Raw genomic sequence first — 22,877 nt, forward strand, 5'->3', positions numbered from 1 at the left:
ACAGCCCCCTTTAATTCATGATAGGATTTGTCAAGTGAGCTCTAAATCTAAAATATTAAAGCCCAGGCTTTAAATCTCAGATAGGGCCCTGTACGTCTCGGGGAACAACACTTGACGTTTGCCTTCACTAAATCAAAGGTTCTTAAAAACCTTCTCATGTGTCCTAGATTTACTGAATGCACTTCTGCACTGATGAACATATGAATAGGACACCGGATCATTGCCTTTAAAAAAAAAAGAGATTGGTTTCTGGTATTAAAGAGAAACTTGAGTGTTATCATTGTACGTAAAATAAGAATTTGCAATAACGTTTCAGAATCAATTAAAGGGAATCTCAGTGGGATCAATCCTCCTAAGCCGTCTATAAGGGCATGTAGGTCATAGAAAGCTGAATAATATGGTACCTTGATATCCACGATCCGATGTCTTATTCCAGAGAAATCCATGTTTTTCTTAATATGTAAATGAGCTGTTAAGATCTATGGGCCGGACATAGATCTTCCCTGAGAATCCGCCTCCAAAGATTATTGTAAACAAAGGGAGGAGTTACTAATGTGAGACATGTAATGACTGACAGTCTGCTCTCCTGATCTACATGTCTCACACTTCTAATATGTCCTTTAATCTAAAATAAGCTCTGGAGGCGGATTCTCTATGTCTGGTTCATAGATCTTTTACAGCTCATTTACATATTAAGAAAAAGGTGGGACCATTATTCCAGCGATGTGTCACTTACTGGGCTGCTTGGTGCAGTTTTGATAGAATCCCTGTTTTCTCTGCTGCAGATGTAGCAGTGATCAGAATGCTGAGCTGTGTATAACCCCGCCCACACCACTGATTGGCAGCTTCATGTGTACACTGTCAGCAAACTGCCAATCAGTGGTGGGAGCGGGGTTACACAGATTAGCTGGACTGCTGAGCACATGACACCTAGTTAGGCAGTGATAAAACACTGATTGTATTGAAACTACAGCACACAGCCCAGTAAGTGACACATCCCAGGAATCAGGCTCTCCTGCTCTATAATATACTGCTCTCGTATTGATGTATTTTCTTCATCTTCTATCCCATGGTTAAAGAAATATGCTTTTGGGCATAACCTTAACTTGTAGACCACCGATGGTCTACAACACGACTTCTAAATCTTCTATTGAGTTCTTACCAGCAGAAACTGCTCCTCTTTATTGGTTGTAGTCCAAAACACTTCAAACCAATTTGCACAATTTTTTTTTAATCCATTATTTTTTTTTTGCAAATTAGCTCTTTCCCGGAAGGAAAGAAAACTACTCCGCCTATTGGAAGTCAATATCCAACCCTTTGATGGATTATTAGGCTTTCCAGGCTCGGATGTATAGACAACTGTTTCGGGCTACATGCCCCTCATTAGCATCATGCAAGGTTTGGTTGGCAGAATGAGATGCTCCTGATGCTGACTAGCTAATTGTTTTGCGAGGCTCCTTAAAGGCTCAGACACCGACTTAAGGGGCAGCAAACGCCAATATGTGATATTAACGAAATTTTTCTTTTTTTTCCAGGGCAGAGCGAATTTGCGTGTTCTCGCAGAGCATTGCCGATAACACTTTATACACAGCTGGTCTCTTATTAACACTCCAAACTCAGCTGACCCCCTTAAAGGGGTTTTCCCATTTTGGAAAACCACCTGTTCTATGACTATAGTAACACATATGTGCTTTACTCACCCTCCTCGGGTCCAGCACTGAGTCTCCGCCTCTGTTCCCAATGTCTATTATAGTCTACAGCATGTCAAAAGCACTGCAGACAATCCACGATCTCAGCGGCACAAGCCGTCAATTCAAGCAGCGCTGTCCACGTGACGTCAAGGCTGCAGACAATAACAGACACCTGGAGCAGTGGCGGAGACTCTGAGCTTGGCCTGGGGAGGGTGAGTAAAGCACCGTTTCTTTAGTTTTGCTTAACACAAATTGCATCAAACCGGAAAACCCATTTAAGGTGAGTCAGTCCAATAAAAGCTGCTTTAATTTATAAGTCTCGTGGAACCATTATCACATAAAGTAAGCTCAAAAAGAGTCAATCATGTTGGTATTATGCGAGAAAAGTATTTGCACCTCACAAACGATTAAGTGGACACCAGTACGACCCACTTCACAGTTTAGGAATTACTGGTAAACCCTAATGTTGCTCCTTAAAAGTGAATCTGTCTGCAGGTTTTTGCTATCTAAATAATGTAGGGGCAGAGACCCTGATTCCAGTGATGCATCACTTACTAGGCGGTGTGTTGCTGTTTCAATAAAATCAGTGGAGTGGGCGGGATTAAACAGGGCTCAGCATTACATTTGCAGCAGAGAAAACAGGGATTTCTATAAAAATGACAACAAGCAGAGCAGCAAGTGAGACATCACTGGAATCAGGGTCTCAACCTCTACATCATGCTGATTTAAGATTACATAGCAGAGTCCCTGCAAAGTTACCCTTTGTAAATAAAATTACCCACAATTCCACTTACAGATTAGTGGTTCCGGGAAGGATTCTTACCTATTTCTAGCAAAAACACAACAGATAAGGAATAAACATCAACCATTGATCACCTACCTTGATTAAATCTAAACATTAATTCATTAAATTAAATGTTAATTAAATAGCGTTCACTGAAAGAGTGTTAGTAGACACTCAAAAAAATCTAAAAAATTATGTATTTTTTAGGTTTTGGGATAAAAAAAAATGCAAAACTGGAATAAGAGAAACAATGAAAACGTCAAATTTTGATGGTTTTACCAAAAACTAGATATTCATGAGACCGGAAAAAAGACTCACTATAGGTAATGCACTTTTTTTTTTTTTTGTAGTTCAGTATTAAACCACCTAAAGAAACTTTTTTTTTTCCAGGAATAATGCATGAAATGAAAAGAATCTTTGGAAGCCAAAACTTACCTATTGTACGTAGAGCTGCAAAATTAATTTACTATAGTCATTATGAACTTAAAAAAAGTTGCGGAAGACCTATAGAACATTAAGTGTTAAGGTTCCTGCTAAGGAGAAGAGAAAAAAAGCAGATGATGTGAAAATACTTACGTATGCTTTGTAGTCACAGGCTTGGAAGATGAGCTTTTCTGGATGATGCTGCCAGTACTGAAAGGGTATAGAGCCCGTGGCTTCATTGGGGGCTCGCAGGCTGATAGAAGGTTGATCTCCCCAATCTCCTGTCTGAAAATCATATTTACTCTAAAAGTAACAAGTTTCAGTTTAGTCCATTATACAATACTTAAAGTTTTTTTTACACGGAACACCACAGGACAGCTGCGGACCCAGACATTTAGAATCCACGTACGGACCACAGTTCCACGACAAGTTGACGACCAACAGGTTGTTGAAGACACGTACAGAACGCTTCATGCAGTAAATGAAAGATTGTAAAGCTTTTCATCCAAAAAAACAGGATATTCTTGAAAAATTGCAAAGATTATCATAAATATAGGAAAGGATTCTTTGCAGTAAAAGAAGTAAATCCATTGATTTCAATCATGGGAAGATTATTATCAATAAGGGAAAGAGTTTTTTTCATGGTAAAAACAGTAAATATGAGGAATGTCAACCGTTAAGGGAAAACTATAATTAAAATAGGAAAGGGTTCTTTATGGTGAAGGCAGTAAATGTTGGGGTAATTTTTTTTTCAACCTGAGTCAAAGTTAGGAATAGGGGGAAGATTATTATCAGTATAGGAAATAAGAAGAATGGCAACTATTAGGGGAAAATTCTAATTAAAATAGGAAAGGTTTCTTTACGGTGAAGTCAGTAAATGTCGGGGTAATTATTTTTCTTTTGCCCTGAGTCAAAATTGAGAACTGGGGAAAGATTATTATCAGTATAGGAAAGAGGTTTTTTTATGGTAAAAGCAGTAAATATGAGGAATATTAATCGTTAGGGGAAAATTATAATTAAAATAGGAAAGGGTTCTTTACGGTAAAGTCAGTAAATGTTGGGGTAATTTCACCCTGAGTCAAAGTTAGGAATAGGGGGAAGATTATTATCAATATAAGAATGGGATCTTTGTGGTAAAAGAAGCAGATACGTGGACTGTCAATCAAGGGAAGATTATCATCAATATAGGAAAGGGGTTTTTTATGGTAAAAGCAGTAAATATGAAGGATGTCAACCATTAGGGGAAAATTATAATTAAAATAGGAAACGGTTCTTTATGGTGAAGTCAGTAGATGTTGGGGAAATCACTTTTTTTTTTACCCTGAGTCAAAATTGGGAAAAGGGGGTAGATTATTATCAATATAGGAAAGGAATATTTGTGGTAATCGAAGTAAATCTGTGGAATGGCAATCATGGGAAGATTATTATCAATATAGGAAAGGGATCTTTGCAGCAAAAGAAGTAAATCCAGGGAATGTCTAGTATGCACCAATGTGAAGATTATTATCAATATAGGAAAGGATTTTTTAGGGTAAAAGCAGTAAAACTAAAGAATTTCTACCATGAGTCAAAGGAGAGATTATGATTAATATTGAAAAGGGTTCTTTATGCTAAAATTAGCAAATTGTGGAACAATTACTTTTCTTCAACCATAGACATTAGGGACAGTGGTAACAAGCATTGCCTTCCTCTTGGAAAAAAAGGACACTGTTCTACAGTCTATCTCTGAATCAGTGCCTATCTGTAAATGGGTATTTTCTCATCTGCTGCAACTCAGGGAGGTTGTGCATGAAATTGATTCTTTACAGTAAAAGTAGTGAATCTGCAGAAGACCTACTCTAACACTTTTGTTTTGTATTATCTTCTGCTTTATCCATTTTGTACCTCAGAAACCTTACTTTTCTTCATAGTCAGTACTGCGTGCTATGTACTATCCAATTCCTGACTACATAATAGTATTTTTCCACCATACAACCCACATTTTGAAGATTCTTTCCAGTTCAGACAAAATATGACCCAGCTGGTTTTCACTAATGGGAAGACCTACTTGTCTTTCTTTAATAAAGATGTCCAAGATTAAAAATAGGTGTTTAAAGGGGTTGTTTGTGACTGCAGACTTGTGAATCCTCACATTGTGCAGTGTGCGTGCTGTCCGGATTCTCTGGCGAGGGTGGCGGGTCATGATTTGCATACATGCGGTCACATGCCGACTAGACATGTGAGGCCTCACTCAATACAAGTGGATTGAGCGAGGCTGGACAAGTCTAGTCGGAATGTGGCCGGAAGTATGTAAATCGGATACGTGCTGTCATATGACCGCCCGCTTCTGGCGCCGGAACCGAAGCTAGAGGATTCACAAGTCAGCAGTCACAGAGTGAACAAAGCTTGAACAACCTCTTTAATTTATTTCCCAGAAACAGCGCCACCCTTGGCCTTTCAATAGTACCGCATCTCATCCTCATTAAAGTGAATGAGGAAGAGTTGCAATACCAGACACAACCTATGAATAAGAGAGGCGCTGTTTTAGAAAAAAAACTTTTAAACTCAATTTTCCTAATGGTTTAGAAGATACATGCTATAGTAGACATAAACAATGTCCTTGCTGGTAATCTAATTTGCAAGAGCGCTGTAATGGGTGCTCTCGCCGCTCCCTTCCCTTGGCCAGTTATATCATGCCTCCAATCTATTCCCATTAGACCTTCTAGGCATTAATATTAAATGCGCTTACACGCATGTAAGCACATGGTTATTGCTGGGCTTTCTGAAACAATTGCAGTGAAGCAGCAAATAGGGGCATGCACCGTAAGCATTCTCTACAGTTATGCCATCCTAGGCATTAGCATTCAACAGGAAACGATCAGACAATGAGATGTGCATAGCATTCCAGCGAGCGGAGAATAATTACACAGCAGTGTGATCAGGGGCAAGGAGGAGTTTATCTCATTTACACATAAAAGCAAAACAAAATGACAACTGAAGCCATTAATTATACCGTAGATCTGCAAATATCCTCAGTGCACCAAATAATTATCAGAAAAATATCTTAGAAAGCAGAATCTACCCGAGATCCAGGTATGTTAAGCTTAATGGCCTGAAGCAAGCGGGAAAATAGCCGTCAGGCGTCTCTTAGAAAATAACTATACTATTCTGCTGAGTGTTAAATTTGTAGCTAGTAAAAAAAATTAAAGTAGCACTCTACCTATACAGTGCTCTAACTGTAAAGAATCCTTCCACCCAGGCTGCTAGTGTTCTCACTCACTTACCAAAATATTAGGATATTTTCGTATATATACACTGCTCAAAAAAATAAAGAGATAACACATCCTAGATCTGAATGAATGAAATATTCTCATTGAATACTTTGTTCTGTACAAAGTTGAATGTGCTGACAACAAAATCACACAAAAATCATCAATGGAAATCAAATTTATTAACCAATGGAGGCCTGGATTTGGAGTCACCCCCAAAATTAAAGTGGAAAAACACACTACAGGCTCATCCAACTTTGATGTAATGTCCTTAAAACAAGTCAAAATGAGGCTCAGTATTGTGTGTGGCCTCCATGTGCCTGTATGACCTCCCTACAATGCCTGGGCATGCTCCTGATGAGGTTGCGGATGGTCTCCTGTGGGATCTCCTCCCAGACCTGGACTAAAGCATCCGCCAACTCCTGGACAGTTGTGGTGGTGCAACGTGACGTTGGAGGATGGAGCGAGACATGATGTCCCAGATGTGCTCAATCGGATTCAGGTCTGGGGAACGGGCGGGCCAGTCCATAGCTTCAATGCCTTCATCTTGCAGGAACTGCTGACACACTCCAGCCACATGAGGTCTGGCATTGTCCTGCATTAGGAGGAACCCAGGGCCAACCACACCAGCATATGGTCTCACAAGGGGTCTGAGGATCTCATCTCGGTACCTAATGGCAGCCAGGCTACCTCTGGCGAGCACACGGAGGGCTGTGCGGCCCTCCAAAGAAATGCCACCCCACACCATTACTGACCCACTGCCAAACCGGTCATGCTGAAGGATGTTGCAGGCAGCAGATCGCTCTCCACGGTGTCTCCAGATTCTGTCACGTCTGTCACATGTACTCAGTGTGAACCTGCTTTCATCTGTGAAGAGCACAGGGCGCTAGTGGCGACTTTGCCAATCCTGGTGTTCTGTGGCAAATGCCAAGCGTCCTGCATGGTGTTGGGCTGTGAGCACAACCCCCATCTGTGGACGTCGGGCCCTCATACCACCCTCATGGAGTTGGTTTCTAACCGTTTGTGCAGACACATGTACATTTGTGGCCTGCTGGAGGTCATTTTGCAGGGCTCTGGCAGTGCTCCTCCTGTTCCTCCTTGCACAAAGGCGGAGGTAGTGGTCCTGCTGCTGGGTTGTTGCCCTCCTACAGCCCCCTCCATGTCTCCTGGTGTACTGGCCTGTCTCCTGGTAGCGCCTCCAGCCTCTGGACACTACGCTGACAAGACACAGCAAACCTTCTCGCCACAGCTCACATTGATGTGCCATCCTGGATGAGCTGCACTACCTGAGCAACTTCTGTACAGAACAAAGTATTGAATGAGAATATTTCATGAGTTTTGAGCAGTATATATATATATATATATATATATATATATATATATATATATACAGTGCAGACCAAAAGTTTGGATACACCTTCTCATTTAAAGATTTTTCTGTATTTTCATGACTATGAAAATTGTACATTCACACTGAAGGCATCAAAACTATGAATTAACACATGTGGAATTATATACTTAACAAAAAAGTGTGAAACAACTGAAAATATGTCTTATATTCTAGGTTCTTCAAAGTAGCCACCTTTTGCTTTGATGACTGCTTTGCACACTCTTGGCATTCTCTTGATGAGCTTCAAGAGGTAGTCATCGGAAATGGTCTTCCAACAATCTTGAAGGAGTTCCCAGAGGTGCTTAGCACTTGTTGGCACTTTTGCCTTCACTCTGCGGTCCAGCTCACCCCAAACCATCTCGATTGGGTTCAGGTCTGGTGACTGTGGAGGCCAGGTCATCAGGCGTAGCACCCCATCACTCTCCTTCTTGGTCAAATAGCCCTTACACAGCCTGGAGGTGTGTTTGGGGTCATTGTCCTGTTGAAAAATAAATGATGGTCCAACTAAACGCAAACCGGATGGAATAGCATGCCGCTGTAAGATGCTGTGGTAGCCATGCTGGTTCAGTATGCCTTCAATTTTGAATAAATCCCCAACAGTGTCACCAGCAAAGCACCCCCACACCATCACAGCTCCTCCTCCATGCTTCACGGTGGGAACCAGGCATGTAGAGTCCATCCGTTCACCTTTTCTGCGTTGCACAAAGACACGGTGGTTGGAACCAAAGATCTCAAATTTGGACTCATCAGACCAAAGCACAGATTTCCACTGGTCTAATGTCCATTCCTTGTGTTCTTTAGCCCAAACAAGTCTCTTCTGCTTGTTGCCTGTCCTTAGCAGTGGTTTCCTAGCAGCTATTTTACCATGAAGGCCTGCTGCACAAAGTCTCCTCTTAACAGTTGTTGAAGAGATGTGTCTGCTGCTAGAACTCTGTGTGGCATTGACCTGGTCTCTAATCTGAGCTGCTGTCAATCTGTGATTTCTGAGGCTGGTGACTCGGATAAACTTATCCTCAGAAGCAGAGGTGACTCTTGGTCTTCCTTTCCTGGGGCGGTCCTCATGTGAGCCAGTTTCTTTGTAGCGCTTGATGGTTTTTGCAACTGCACTTGGGGACACTTTCAAAGTTTGCCCAATTTTTCGGACTGACGAACCTTCATTTCTTAAAATAATGATGGCCACTCATTTTTCTTTACTTAGAATTTGTATTATGGCAAGAAAAAAAGCAGCTAACAGTCTATTCAGTAGGACTATCAGCTGTGTATCTGTAGCGCCCCGAGGGTTCGGTCGCTACAGAGGTATTGCATCTCAACCAGATGTACGATATCTCACTTCCAGGTAAGGATGGAGTGTGGATCAGGACCCTGGCACCTGCATGCATTACACCACATTTCCGGGGGGCAGAGCGACCGATATGCTCCAAGAAGAGCACGACAGTCCCTGTCCCTGGCTGGAGTGGGGGGAGGGAACACCGAGGAAGGGGGGACCCTGTAGTGCATAGGAGGGAGAGGGCAGTTCCTGGGTGCACTTAGAGGGAGGTATAAAAGGTGGGCACCATCTTAGAGACAGAGAGAAGAAGGTCAGTTCAGTCAGAGGAGAGGACAGGGAGCCGAGGCTCAGACCGAGCTCTGCTCCGCAGGCAGGCCTGGGAGAGGCCGGAGCCTGGAGGAAGGCGAAGGAAGGAAGAGGAGTGGAGGAGGCTCCAGGAACAAGGAACGAAGGGACCTCAGGGGTGTGAACCGGCGAGTCGCCACCGCACGCCCGAATCTACCTGCGTAGGGGGGTCAGGCCAAAGGGGTAGACCGGTCCCCGAAACTAGTGGAGGCGGGGAACTACCCTCAGCTAGAAACCGGAGGCTGTGACATTTTATGTGGCGCAGCCCCTCGCTACACCCGCTAGGAAGGCACCACATAGGGTCAGGGAAACGGCACCAACGTTTACCCGAGAAGGCCCGAGGCAGCTGGACAGAAACGAGGTCACTAGTGGGGTATGACAGGCCAGAGAAAGGACACACAAAGGGGGTCCTGTGAAACGATCCAAAGTTATCTGGGAGTAGGCCGAGCCCCTCACCTGGTGAGCACAGTGCGACGTGGGACGTTATGACCAGCTGGAGTAACGTGGATAAAGAACTGTGAGTAAATACCCTGGACTGCAGTACAGGACTCTGTGTCGTTACTGCTGCTCCCGCGCACCATCACCCCCAACATCCGCACTCGCTGCCCTGAGGCTATACTCCTCCCGTGGGGAGTTATACTACCCTCTGCTGCACCCACTATACCAGCCTCAGTGGTCTGCCCTGCAGCGGCGGTTCACTCTGACCACAATCCACGGGTGGCGTAGTCGGACATTCAGCATATAGACTGCCATTTGGTTTGACCGCCCTGGGCACGGACCGGGTCGCCGCCACGGAGACTACGCCAAAAGACAACAAGAAGCCACCTCCCATCGTGGGCCAGGTCCCAGAATGGCACCAAAGAAGGAGCCCACCCCCAACAGCCTTGAGTGCGGCTGTAGAGATGTCCATCAACGTGGGGGGGCTGCCCCTGAGAGTGATTGTCAGCAGGTTGCCCAGGGACCACCCCCAACAGGTGCGGAAGGAGAAGAAAACCAGGGGGCAGGGTGTGGTTTGGATTAGTCTCGGCAGACCACACCCGGAGATGGCGAGCAGCACCGACTCCAGCACCCTGACGGGTGGCCAGCTGCAGGCCGAGGCGGTCCCGTGCAGCCTCACGGAGCTGATGGCTCAGTTTCCTGGAGAAGACCCGGAGTTCCTTCGGACTGCGCTGGAAGATCTGGACCGGAGGATGGTCCAGGCGCAGTGGGAGGCTGTAGCGGGATGGAGAGAGGAGATGGCCCAGTGGGTTGCGGCCCAGCAGCGAGTGACACCACCAGCACCGGCCAGCGAGCCAGCCCCTGAGGACGAGGAACGGAGGCCAGAAGCCGAGAGCAGCGCAGCCCTGGAAGCAGGTAAGGGGGACATCCCTGCCACCAGCCCTGATGCTAAAAACCTGCCTCTGGACCCCGTTGAGGAGCCAGACGTCCCAGGAGTTGTTGTGCCTCCACCGCTCCCGCCGCCGGCACACAGGCCCCAAGCCGTGAGCACAGTCGCCGGATCAAGCCCCAGGCAGTGCCCCCTGACCCCGGGTGCGGTCGGAAGCGGCCCGCTCCAGGCCCGGTCGCAAGGCCTGATTTCCCCAGGCGCCTTCCAGCAGCGTGCGCCCCCGGTCCCAACACTGCCACCCCTAGGGACTGATTTATACAGCCAGCTCGCCGGACCCGATGGAGAGCCGGTCCCCCTTCCAAGCGGAAGGGTTCACCCTTGTCTCCGGAGGGACCTGTCCGCAGGGGCCGAGGCCCCGCTTGCTCCGCTCCTGCCCGCTCCACAGCCAGTCACCATTCCCCAGCTCCCGGAGGAAGAGGTCCAGATAGAGTGGGACCAGACCGGGGAGGACCTAATGGGGTTTTCGCAGGAGACGCGGGCGGCCGCAGCTCGCAGGCAGGAATTCTGCCAGCAGGAAATAAGGCAGCTGGAGAAGGAGGAGCAGACGCGGCGCCAGAGGAGGGAGCAGCTGCAGGCCCGGAGCGCGGAGGAGAAAATGCGGACCCGCCGAAACCCCCAAGCTGCACGCGGTCCAAAAATGACTGGGACCGTGGTTAAGTTCCATCAAGAGAAGGGGTGGGGGATCATCCAGGACCCCACCACAGCCACAGACCTCTATGTTGACAGGAGAGATGTGGAGGGTCAACTGCCAGCGGGTCACCCGAAACAGGAGCTGTTCCCGGGAGATCGGGTAACATACACCGGACATCGAGGACTGCAAGGGTGGTACGCCCTCAATGTCCAGCGGGTAGAGGAAGAACACTACCCTAAACCCTACTACCCAGAGGACCCGGACAGGTCTGAAGAGTACGGCGAGGAGAAGGAGCGTCCACAAGGAGGACATCGCTATTAATGAGCGACAGCCTGATTGTATATAGTTATCCGTCAGGGTAAGAAAAGACAAAGTTGCTAAAAGTTCGTCCCGGCTGGGGACTGTTACCTGTTTTATTTGATAAAAGTTACCCGGAAACGGGTCAGTAACATCCGGCTGAGGACTGGGAGCAGCCAACCCTCTGTGAACTATCCGGCTGAGGACTGGGAGCAGCCAATCCATGTAAATAGTTGCACTTCCTAAAGTGCCCTCTATTGGTTTTATAAACGTTGCAACAACAGACCTCAAAACCAAAACCCGTTTGGCGTGGCGGAAGACGTGGTCCAATGGCGGGATCACCTATGCCCTGCAGCCACGCCCAGGGCCTACGTTGAGGGTTTGCAAACGGGTCCCTCATGTTCAAAAGTTTTGCCAAGTTTGCACCTTAAGAAGAATGGACACCTGGTCGCAGAAAGAACTGTGACCAATTGAAAAGAGACTTCGCCGTTGATATGCTGCTGATGATGTTTTATATGTTTTCTACTAAAAGGAATGTTTTATATATTGGTGAAAAGAGAAAATGTTTCCCATAAAGGGAAGTGATATGCAGTTGGCAGTTAAAAAAAAAAATATATATATATTTTTGCATGTCCTAATGTGCACTGTCTTTTGCTCTGTTCCAGCCCGCGGACGTGCTGTGGTTTACCAGGGGGGAATGTAGTGCCTTGAGGGTTTGGTCGCTACAGAGGTATTGCATCTCAACCAGATGTACGATATCTCACTTCCAGATAAGGATGGAGTGTGGATCAGGACCCTGACACCTGCATGCATTACACCACATTTCCGGGGGGCAGGGCGACCGATATGCTCCAAGTACAGCACGACAATCCCTGTCCCTGGCTGGAGTGGGGGGAGGGAACACCGAGGAAGGGGGGACCCTGTAGTGCATAGGAGGGAGAGGGCAGTTCCTGGGTGCACTTAGAGGGAGGTATAAAAGGTGGGCACCATCTTAGAGACAGAGAGAAGAAGGTCAGTTCAGTCAGAGGAGAGGACAGGGAGCAGAGGCTCAGACCGAGCTCTGCTCCGCAGGCAGGCCTGGGAGAGGCCGGAGCCTGGAGGAAGGAGAAGGAAGGAAGAGGAGCGGAGGAGGCTCCAGGAACAAGGAACGAAGGGACCCCAGGGGTGTGGACCGGCGAGTCGCCACCGCACGCCCGAATCTACCTGCGTAGGGGGTCAGGCCAAAGGGGGAGACCGGTCCCCGAAACTAGTGGAGGCGGGGAACTACCCTCAGCTAGAAACCGGGGGCTGTGACATTTTATGTGGCGCAGCCCCTCGCTACACCCACTAGGAAGGCACCACATAGGGTCAGGGAAACGGCACCAACGTTTACCCGAGAAGGCCCAAGGCAGCCGGACAGAAACGGGGTCACTGGTGGGGTATGACAGGCCAGAGAAGGACACACAAAGGGGGTCCTGTGAAATGATCCAAAGTTATCTGGGAGTAGGCCGAGCCCCTCACCTGGTGAGCACAGTGCGACGTGGGACGTTATGACCAGCTGGAGTAACGTGGATAAAGAACTGTGAGTAAATACCCTGGACTGCATTACAGGACTCTTGTGTCGTTACTGCTGCTCCCGCGCACCATCACCCCCAACATCCGCACTCGCTGCCCTGAGGCTATACTCCTCCCGTGGGTAGTTACACTACCCTCTGCTGCACCCACAACACCAGCCTCAGCGGTCTGCCCTGCAGCGGCGGTTCACTCTGACCGCAATCCACGGGTGGCGTAGTCGGACATTCAGCATATAGACTGCCATTTGGTTTGACCGCCCTGGGCACGGACCGGGTCGCCGCGACGGAGACTACAACCCCCAGCATCCACAAAAGGTCCGGTTCCGGGTATCCCCACACACACACGGCCCAGGGGGCGCGTCATGTCCACCAGACCTCTGCACAACACAACTGATGGTCCCAACCCCATTTATAAGGCAAGAAATCCCACTTATTAAACCTGACAGGGCACACCTGTGAAGTGAAAACCATTTCCGGTGACTACCTCTTGAAGCTCATCAAGAGAATGCCAAGAGTGTGCAAAGCAGTCATCAAAGCAAAAGGTGGCTACTTTGAAGAACCTAGAATATAAGACATATTTTCAGTTGTTTCACACTTTTTTGTTAAGTATATAATTCCACATGTGTTAATTCATAGTTTTGATGGCTTCAGTGTGAATGTACATTTTTCATAGTCATGAAAATACAGAAAAATCTTTAAATGAGAAGGTGTGTCCAAATTTTTGGTCTGTACAGTATATATATATATAAATCATGCTTGGCTTGGCAACTCTCCTGAAATGTCTGTACGAACCTGAAAAAAAGGGGAAACTTTCCCCGAACTTAGGGAAAGTTGGCAAATCTCCCCCATAGAAGCCTCCTGGACAGTGGCATAATTTGAATCTTGTGAACCCCAATGCAAAAGCTCCAAAAGGGCCCCCAATAAATGCAATTTTTAATAGTAATGGTCTTTTCAAATGGGCCAAAGGGACATTTTGGGCCCCCGAGGCTCCAGGGTCCAAGTCCGACACCAACCCCTGCACTAATAGTAATGTCCCTGCTCCTCAAAAAATGAAATCCATGCAGGGGGTGAGAATAGGATGTATAGGGGAGTGGTGCCTGCAAACTGCATTTTCAGGGGTGGGAAGGAGGGAGAAATGGGTGTCGTCTGCCAATAAACAACTTTTCAGGGGTGGGTAGTGTAAGTGGAAAGGGGTATGGCTTATGAAAAAAAAAAAGGGTTTAGCGCTCTACACTCCCTATTCTTCTAAAGGAGAATTTCTAAAAGTTTGGCAAAAGTGATAAAAATGTAAGAAATGTCATAATCTACGTTGCCATTTATTATCTTAAGTCATGGATCAATCTGTGATGGAGAAGCTAAAGAGATTTCCAGAATTAGAAAAAAAGGGGGGGCTGATTTTTCTAGAAATAGCGCCACTCTTATCCATAGGCTTTGTCTGGTACTGCACCTCAGTCCTATTTACTCGAATGGGGTTAAGTGGCATATCTCCACAAGAAACATATGTTCCAGTGCTGATTATAGAAGTAGACATATTTTTCTAATCCTAAAATTGAACATAGTAACTGCTGTACTGACGGGAAAATACAGTTGTGGTCAACATGATTGTCAGCCCTGAATATTAAAAACCTCATGTACAATTTGGACTGAAATAAAATTTTATGTGAACCTGCTTGGATATGTATGACCTTATGTCTCTGATATAAAAAGACACAAAAGCAACAAAATAAAAATTTAGCAAAAAAAGATCCAACATTTAAAACAATGCAGGAGCGTGATTAATGGTGACCGCTGTTCAGTTTGAAACAAAGGACAAAATCACACTAACCTGTGCTTAGAAATCAAACCTCCAGTTATAAATGTAGTATAGTTCTTCTGATTCTCTGATTCGCTATGTCACTTACCCCATGTGCAGGACATTACAGTAGCTTAGGTATCCATGTTTACGACCACTCATAAAGTAACAGTTACTGTAGTTGTTAGTGGTCGTAACCATGGATACCTAACCTACTGCAATGCCCTGCACATGGGGTAAGCAACATAGCAAATCAGAAGAACTATACTACATTTTTAATTGCAGGTATTTTCTAATATTATTATTATCACACCTACTACATATTGGGATAGGATCTTGGAGATCTGAATACCCCTTTAACTGTCCCCTACTTGTTAGTGTTCACATTACTTTAATTAGTCTATGAGTGGTGACTTTGACGCTTAAAGGAGTTGTCTACTACTAAGACAAACCCTTCTGAATCCCAAAGTTTTCCCCCCAGTGAAATAATAACAACTATACTCACTTTTCATGCTGGCGCTGTTCCAGTGGTGTCGGCACTGGCTCTACTGGGGTTTTGTTGAAGTCAAAGTCTTTGGAAACAGTCTTGTACCATTTAGACTGCTTGTGCTTGGTGATAGTAGCTCAGACATTTTGTTTCTTTTTTCCATCCTGAACAAGGAGCAGGGAATAAAACTAGCCTTTTAAGAGGGGTTGTCCACTACTCAGGCAACCCCTTCTGAATCCCTATGTCCCCCCCCTCCAGTAAAATGATAACATTTGTAGTTACCTCCAGTGCCAACACTGTTCCAGCACTGTTGGTAATGGTTCTCCTGTGACTTGCATGACACTGTTAAATCTGTTAAATCCCTGCGGCTAATCAGCTCAGGCTTCACTGTCCCATCTTTCAGACGTCAGTTACGTCAGTAGGAGAGGAGAATGAAACCAGCGCTGATTGGCCTCAGAGACTGCATGACATAACAATGTCACGCGATCCCTGGGAGAGCCAGAGCTAACAATGTTCCAGCGTTGGCACTGGAGGTGAGTACAAGTGTTATTATTTTACTGTGGGGAAACATACAGATTTAGAAGGTGCTGTTCATGTAGTGGACAATCCCTTTAAAAAGGCTAGTTTTATTCCACGCTCCTTGTTTAGGATGGCAAAAACAAAAGAACTGTCGGAGCTACTATCACCAAGCACAAGCAGTCTAAATGGTAAAAGACTATCTTCAGCATTTTTGCCGCATTTTTTTACGTGATGAGAAAGTGCAAAAATGTGACTAATCTTTTTTGCTGCATTTTTGCAGTGTTTTTGGTGAGTAAAACTAATTTTATTAACCATGTACTGTAGACAAAACACACAAATATGCCACAGGATAAAAAAATGAAAAACACAATGAAAACGCTGAAAAACAGGTCGAGAGCAGTTTTTGGCTACTGGAAAAAATTGAGCAAAAACACAACATGTGAACATAGCCTTACAGATATGAAAACATTTGAATGTCGTCATTGCTGCCAAAGGTTGTCCAACCAAATATAAGGGAAGGAAGTGTAATCCTGTCCATGTCATATACTATTTTTCTTATTAATTTTTTTTTAGGACTGTGGCATGAATCAGGAGCGTATGATGAGTGGCCGTGCACCTCTGTACGCCTCACCACAGATCCTACTCCAGTCATGAATTAGATTAGCTGTTTCGTCCTGTCCCCTTTTGTGCCTCCCATCCTGCCCCAGTTCCCCCCATTTTGGCGAAGTTGCAAGAAACTAGCGTGAAAATGCCAAAAGTTGAAAAAATTTTGCTCAACTCTGAAAATTTTTGGGACTTTTCAAAGCAATTTACACCAGAATTGTGGCAAAATTGCTTTCTTTTAATAATGTGCCAATAATGTTGACCACAACTGTAGTACCTGGTGTCCATCGCACGACTGATCCGGCTCTATATTTTGGTTTCCATTTATAGCAGAAGCCACAATTCAGATACAACCAGAGCCGAAAGCCGAAATTCTCCATGGCCCATTGCTGTAGCCATTTTACGAGTTAAAGGGACTCTGTCAACAAGGTTTTTGATATCCCATCTGAGAGCAGCACGATATAGAGACAGAGACCCTGATTCCAGTGATGTATAACTTACTGGGCTGCTTGCTGCAGTTTTAATAAAAATCACTGTATTATCTGCTGTAGATATAGCAGTTTTCTGAATGCTGAGCTCTGTATAACCCCGCCCACACCACTGATTGGCAGCTTTTTGTGTACACTGGCAGAAAGTGGCCAATCAGAGATGGGGGCGTGGTTGGACTACATGGCAGCAGGTTTACTAGTCTTCTAGTGATAATCAACTGCTGATAAAACAGGGCTTTTATCAAAACTACAGCAAGTAGCCCAGTAAGTGATATATCTCTAGAATCAGGGTCTCTGCTTCTACATTATGCTGCTCTCAGATTAGGTGGCAAAAACCTGGTGACAGAATCCCTTTAAGTTACTATAGAGTGGAGCAATCTGTACTAATCATTACTGACTATATTTATAGTATACTTCTGTAATAGAGCCGGAGGCTGAGCTCTAGATATACGATGATTTACATTAACTTCTCATTTAATTGCCATTTCCAAAGATCATCAAAAATATCCCCAGGAAAAAAAAAATATCTATGACCTATTTTAAAATATGTAATCATGTCTGTTAATAGCAGAATATTATACGATATTTCCTTTGTCCATTATAAATGACAGCCAGGAAATAATTTACACGTAATTAGACATCATCTTTTAATAATATGTTTTGAACTAAAAATTACAACTTCCATAGTGTCCCTAATTTGCTGGTAATATTGGAGTGTTAATAAGAATTTTAACATCAGATTTTGTTTAAATCAGATTTTTATGTCAAATGTATTTTTTATAAAAAAAAAATTCAATTTTCTATATCACTAGCTATATGAAAAAAATAATTAGGAGTTTTTCAATTTTCACACTGGCCACTACACCATATACTAGTCTCACATGTCCGGTTCTCTACAGATGACTCTTCAGCGGTCTCATCATTATCACAGAGAGTAATACAATGACCAACAATTCCTTTATTTAACAGTAGGAAACACAGGATCCACCATTCAGAATAGGTGATGTCACAGCTCACCTCCTCCTCCTGTACAATGACTGATAACCTCTATATACAGTAGATAACACAAGATCCACCATTCACAATAGGTGATGTCACAGCTCACCTCCTCCTCCTCCTGTACAATGACTGATAACACCTCTATACACAGTAAATAACACAGGATCCTCCATTCACAAAAGGTGATGTCACAGCTCACCTCCTCCTGCACAATGACTGATAACACCTCTATATACAGTAGATAACACAGGATCCACCATTCACAATAGGTGATGTCACAACTCACCTCCTCCTCCTGTACAATGACTGATAACACCTCTATATACAGTAGATAACACAGGATCCATTATTCACAATAGATGATGTCACAGCTCACCTTCTCCTCCTGTACAATGACTGATAACACCTCTATATACAGTAGATAACAGAATCCACCATTCACAATAGATTATGCCACAGCTCACCTCCTCCTCCTGCACAATGACTGATAACACCTGTATACACAGTAGATAACACAGGATCCACCATTCACAATAGGTGATGTCACAGCTCACCTCCTCCTCCTCCTGTACAATGACTGATAACCTCTATATACAGTAGATAACACAAGATCCACCATTCACAATAGGTGATGTCACAGCTCACCTCCTCCTCCTCCTGTACAATGACTGATAACACCTCTATATACAGTAAATAACACAGGATCCTCCATTCACAAAAGGTGATGTCACAGCTCACCTCCTCCTGCACAATGATTGATAACACCTCTATATACAGTAGATAACACAGGATCCACCATTCACAATAGGTGATGTCACAGCTCACCTCCTCCTGTACAATGACTGATAACACCTCTATATACAGTAGATAACAGAATCCACCATTCACAATAGATTATGCCACAGCTCACCTCCTCCTCCTGCACAATGACTGATAACACCTGTATACACAGTAGATAACACAGGATCCACCATTCACAATAGGTGATGTCACAGCTCACCTCCTCCTCCTCCTGTACAATGACTGATAACACCTCTATATACAGTAAATAACACAGGATCCTCCATTCACAAAAGGTGATGTCACAGCTCACCTCCTCCTGTACAATGACTGATAACTCCGCTATATACAGTAGATAACACAGGATCCACCATTCACAATAGGTGATGTCACAGCTCACCTCCTCCTCCTGTACAATGACTGATAATACCTCTATATACAGTAGATAACACAGGATCCACCATTCACAATAGGTGATATCACAGCTCACCTCCTCCTCCTCCTGTACAATGACTGATAACACCTCTATATACAGTAGATAACACATGATCCACCATTCACAATAGGTGATGTCACAGCTCACCTCCTCCTCCTCCTGTACAATGACTGATAACACCTCTATATACTGTAGATAACACAGGATCCACCATTCATTTGGCTGCTATTCAGAACAGGAAGTGTGAGTCTAGTATTGAGCTTACTGGTCTTAGTGAAAGTTGCAAGATTTCTGGGTTGTTTTTTTAAATAGATAGTAATACGAAAAATAAAATAGTAAAAATGTTTAAAAATACATTTAATATAAAAACCTGCATTAAACAATAGGGAATTTTCTGATGACACATTCCCTTGAGGGTCTAAAAAAAAAATCTAATGTACACAGTAACGACCTGATCTTCCCACCATGGCAGATGTAGGGAGAAAGAAGGATGAAATCCAATGAGCAAAAACTTTAGTCCACTTTGGACCAAAAAAAAGATCCTGTTCATTGAATTTCATCATTTTATTTCCCTTCATCTGTCATAGTGGAAAGATGGAGTCTTGGTATTACTGGTAGAATGGAACTAGCAGGGAATCCGGATGTCACCATGCACATAGTTTTGCCTTTGTCTCTTTCTAAGTTTACACACTTTGAGTTTTTTTGTGATTTTGTTCAATTAAGTGAAAAAAAAATAATCATAGGGATCCAAAAGAAACTTTTTATTTTACCATCATTTCTGTCCAGGTCTATTTCATGAGTTTAATTTTTTTTAAAATTCTGTGGAAGCTGAAAAGCAATGTCTGACCTTCATTTGTTCATTTTCATAGATTTTTCATTTATTATTACTTTTGTCAGATTCAAGTTATTTCTGTGACCATTGTGGGGTTTTCTTTCATTAAACGAGGGGTACCAACAATTTTGACCACGTGTGTATAACAACAGCTTGAAAAATGTTTTTAAAATCCGAAATGTTATCCTGAAATGTATGTTCAGTAAATGCCCTCAATACTTGGTCGAGGCTCCTTTTGCATCAATTACTGCATCAATGTGGCAATGTGGCATGGAGGTGATCAGCCTGTGGCCCTGCTGAGGTGTTATGGAAGCCCAGGTGGCTTTGATAGCAGCCTTCAGCTCGTCTGCATTGTTGGGTCTGGTGTCTCTCATCTTCCTCTTGACAATACCCCATAGATTCTCTATAATAGATTCTCTATGGGGTTAAGGTCAGGTGAGTTTGCTGCCAATCAAGCACAGTGATACTGTTGTTTTTACACCAGGTATTGGTACTTCTGGCAGTGTGGACAGGGGCCAAGTCCTCCTGGAGAATGACATTTCCATCTCCAAAAAGCTTGTCGGCAGAGGGAAGCATGAAGTGCTGTAAAATGTCCTGGTAGACGGCTGCACTGACTTTGGTCTTGATAAAACACAGTGGACCTACACCAGCAGATGACATGGCTGCCCAAACCATCACTGATTGTGGAAACTTCACACTAGACCTCCAGCAGCTTGGATTGTGGCCGCTCCACTCTTCCTCCAGACTCTGGGACCTTGTGGAGTGTGTCAATGACTGCGTTCTGGACATCTGTCAAGTCAGCAGTCTTCCCCATGATTGTGGAGCCTACTGAAACAGACTAAGGGACCTTTTTAAACGCCTTTGCAGGTGTTTTTTGTTAATTATTCTAATTTACTGAGATAATGACTTTTGTGTTTTCATTGGCTGTAAGTAATAATCATCAACATTAACAGAAATAAACACATGAAATAGATCCCTCTGTGTGTAATGACTCTATATAATATAGAAGTTTCACTTTTTGTATTGAAGAACTGAAATAAATTAACTTTTTGATGATATTCTAATTTTGTGAGATGCACCAGTATATATAATAAGGGCAAATAAAGAAAAAATAAAATAGTAGTGAAGCTTAAAAAAAATTATAATTATATTTCTGGTTTTGAAAGTTACTTTACAAGTTCTAACGACAGAATCAGATTTACTGAAGGAACTTGTTATGTTTATGAAAAACACATCTAAAAATACAACCTACAGATGTAGCTTCAGGTAGATTTTCTTCTGCGGAATTTCATTTAGAAATGTTATTACCTGCGCCATCTGCCTTTCAAGCTTTGATCTTGGTATGTCATCAAAGTAATTTTCATTTCTTCTCCGCCGTCCATCCCCTTGCATCATAATGTGGGAAAAATCCAGAGATCCCCCAGTCGGATACAGCTTTGCGGATTTAGTGACTAAAAATAATGCAAATAAATATTTTTAAGAAATTGAAGAATATGAACTTTATTGAATATATATTTCCTGGAGGCACCACTAGGGGCAGCTTAGATGTTTATGGCACACTGTTTCTATATTGAACTCAATAATACCACTGTATACAGTAAGCTCCAAAGCTCCCTCTAGTGGAGACTTTTTACTATACAAAAGCGATTAACATTTTGACTGTATGTAGAAATATTATATCATGTAAAGATAAAAAATGGATACATTTAGCCAATTTATGCACTGTTATGTGACATGCAGAAGTAGTGCTGTTGCTTTAAAAGCATTCAGCAACTATTAGAAGTAACACAAGCACATGAGACAGGAAGTGTTGTGCTCCAGAAGCATCCAGCAACTAGAGGGGTTAACACAGTCACAGGAGAAGGGGAGTGTTTTAGCAGAGCCCCAGGGGGATTGTGGGGAAGCTGTTTACTGTCTGGCTGGAGCCGAAGAGAAAGGTTGTTTATGATCTGTATCTCACAGAAGGCAAGGGAACAGAATTCAGGTCAGGAGGGAAGCTAGTCAAAGGTCAGTTAGACGCCCTGAACTAACAGTGTGGAGTATTGTCGGCCAGGAAGATAAGGACTGGAATGAATCCTGTCATAGGGATCATCTCCCTCATCAAACTCTATCCCCCTCCATCTCCATGCAGGATAAAGAATGCTGTGTACAACTGAGTCTTTGTGAAGGAAAAGCCTGTGGTTGGGTATGCATTATAATTGTGCTGTACTCTGCTACCGGATAATAGACTGTGAACTGCTGTGCTGCAAAGGAGATTATACTGTTGTTACTGGAGCCTGTTGCTCAAAGAGACATTTACATTGCACTGGCTGTGCCTCATTAAATGTTACTGTTCTACCGTTTATGAAGACTCTTGTCAGATGTGTCTGGTCAGCAATTGAATCTATCGTGTGCCTGAGAGAAGCTGCAGCCTAAGGTCGCCCTGAATAACGGTTCCCCCAGGATTCCAACGAATTCATGTAACCGGTTTCGCCCCTATCTGATCTTATGCGGCGTGCGTGTAACAGTTATATAAACTATATATTTTCCAAACATGCAGAAACTTTTTAATAAAATATCTACATTTAAAATACTGTTCTTAAATCCAATATATTTATATTCCTCCTTTCTAAATTTTACTTTTTAGACAATGAATCTTTAAAGAAGATGCATCACCAAGTCAAAAGAGGCCAGTTTTTGCTCTTATTTTATTCCCTGCTCCGCCGAGTATTCTATTTTGTTTCTTGATTTTTTTTGTAAATCCACCATACGCTTCCAGAGATACAGGCCTTTTTTATTTATTTAGTGTTAATTTTTATAGTCATTACAAGGAGGCGGTGCTCACAGGGTAATTATGTAAAGCAGTCTAAAGACAACCCCACCCCCGAGGATCCTGTGAGCCACATCCCCTTATTACAGACCATAAAAAAATTAGCACTAATTAAA

At 43.8% G+C, this 22,877-nt stretch overlaps 1 protein-coding gene across 5 annotated transcripts in view; it reads right to left on the bottom strand.

Annotated features, from left to right (window-relative positions):
• The window catches only part of ANKS1B (ankyrin repeat and sterile alpha motif domain containing 1B), a 158,698-nt gene that overhangs the window by 61,909 nt on the left and 73,912 nt on the right, over positions 1 to 22,877 (bottom strand). For 3 of the 5 annotated variants that reach the window (XM_073649897.1, XM_073649896.1, XM_073649900.1), the window contains exons 2-3: positions 21,261 to 21,403; positions 3,052 to 3,201 (exon numbers count right to left, since the gene is read on the bottom strand). In XM_073649897.1, coding sequence (XP_073505998.1) covers positions 3,052 to 3,201; positions 21,261 to 21,347 — 237 coding nt within the window. In that variant the 5' untranslated portion in view covers positions 21,348 to 21,403. The remainder of the gene's footprint in view (positions 1 to 3,051; positions 3,202 to 21,260; positions 21,404 to 22,877) is intronic. The other 2 variants (XM_073649899.1, XM_073649901.1) reach the window with 1 other exon arrangement.

The sequence above is a fragment of the Phyllobates terribilis genome, unplaced genomic scaffold, assembly GCF_046119375.1.
Source record: "Phyllobates terribilis strain yellow unplaced genomic scaffold, ASM4611937v1 Scaffold_10__3_contigs__length_209671492, whole genome shotgun sequence".
NCBI lineage: Eukaryota > Metazoa > Chordata > Amphibia > Anura > Dendrobatidae > Phyllobates > Phyllobates terribilis.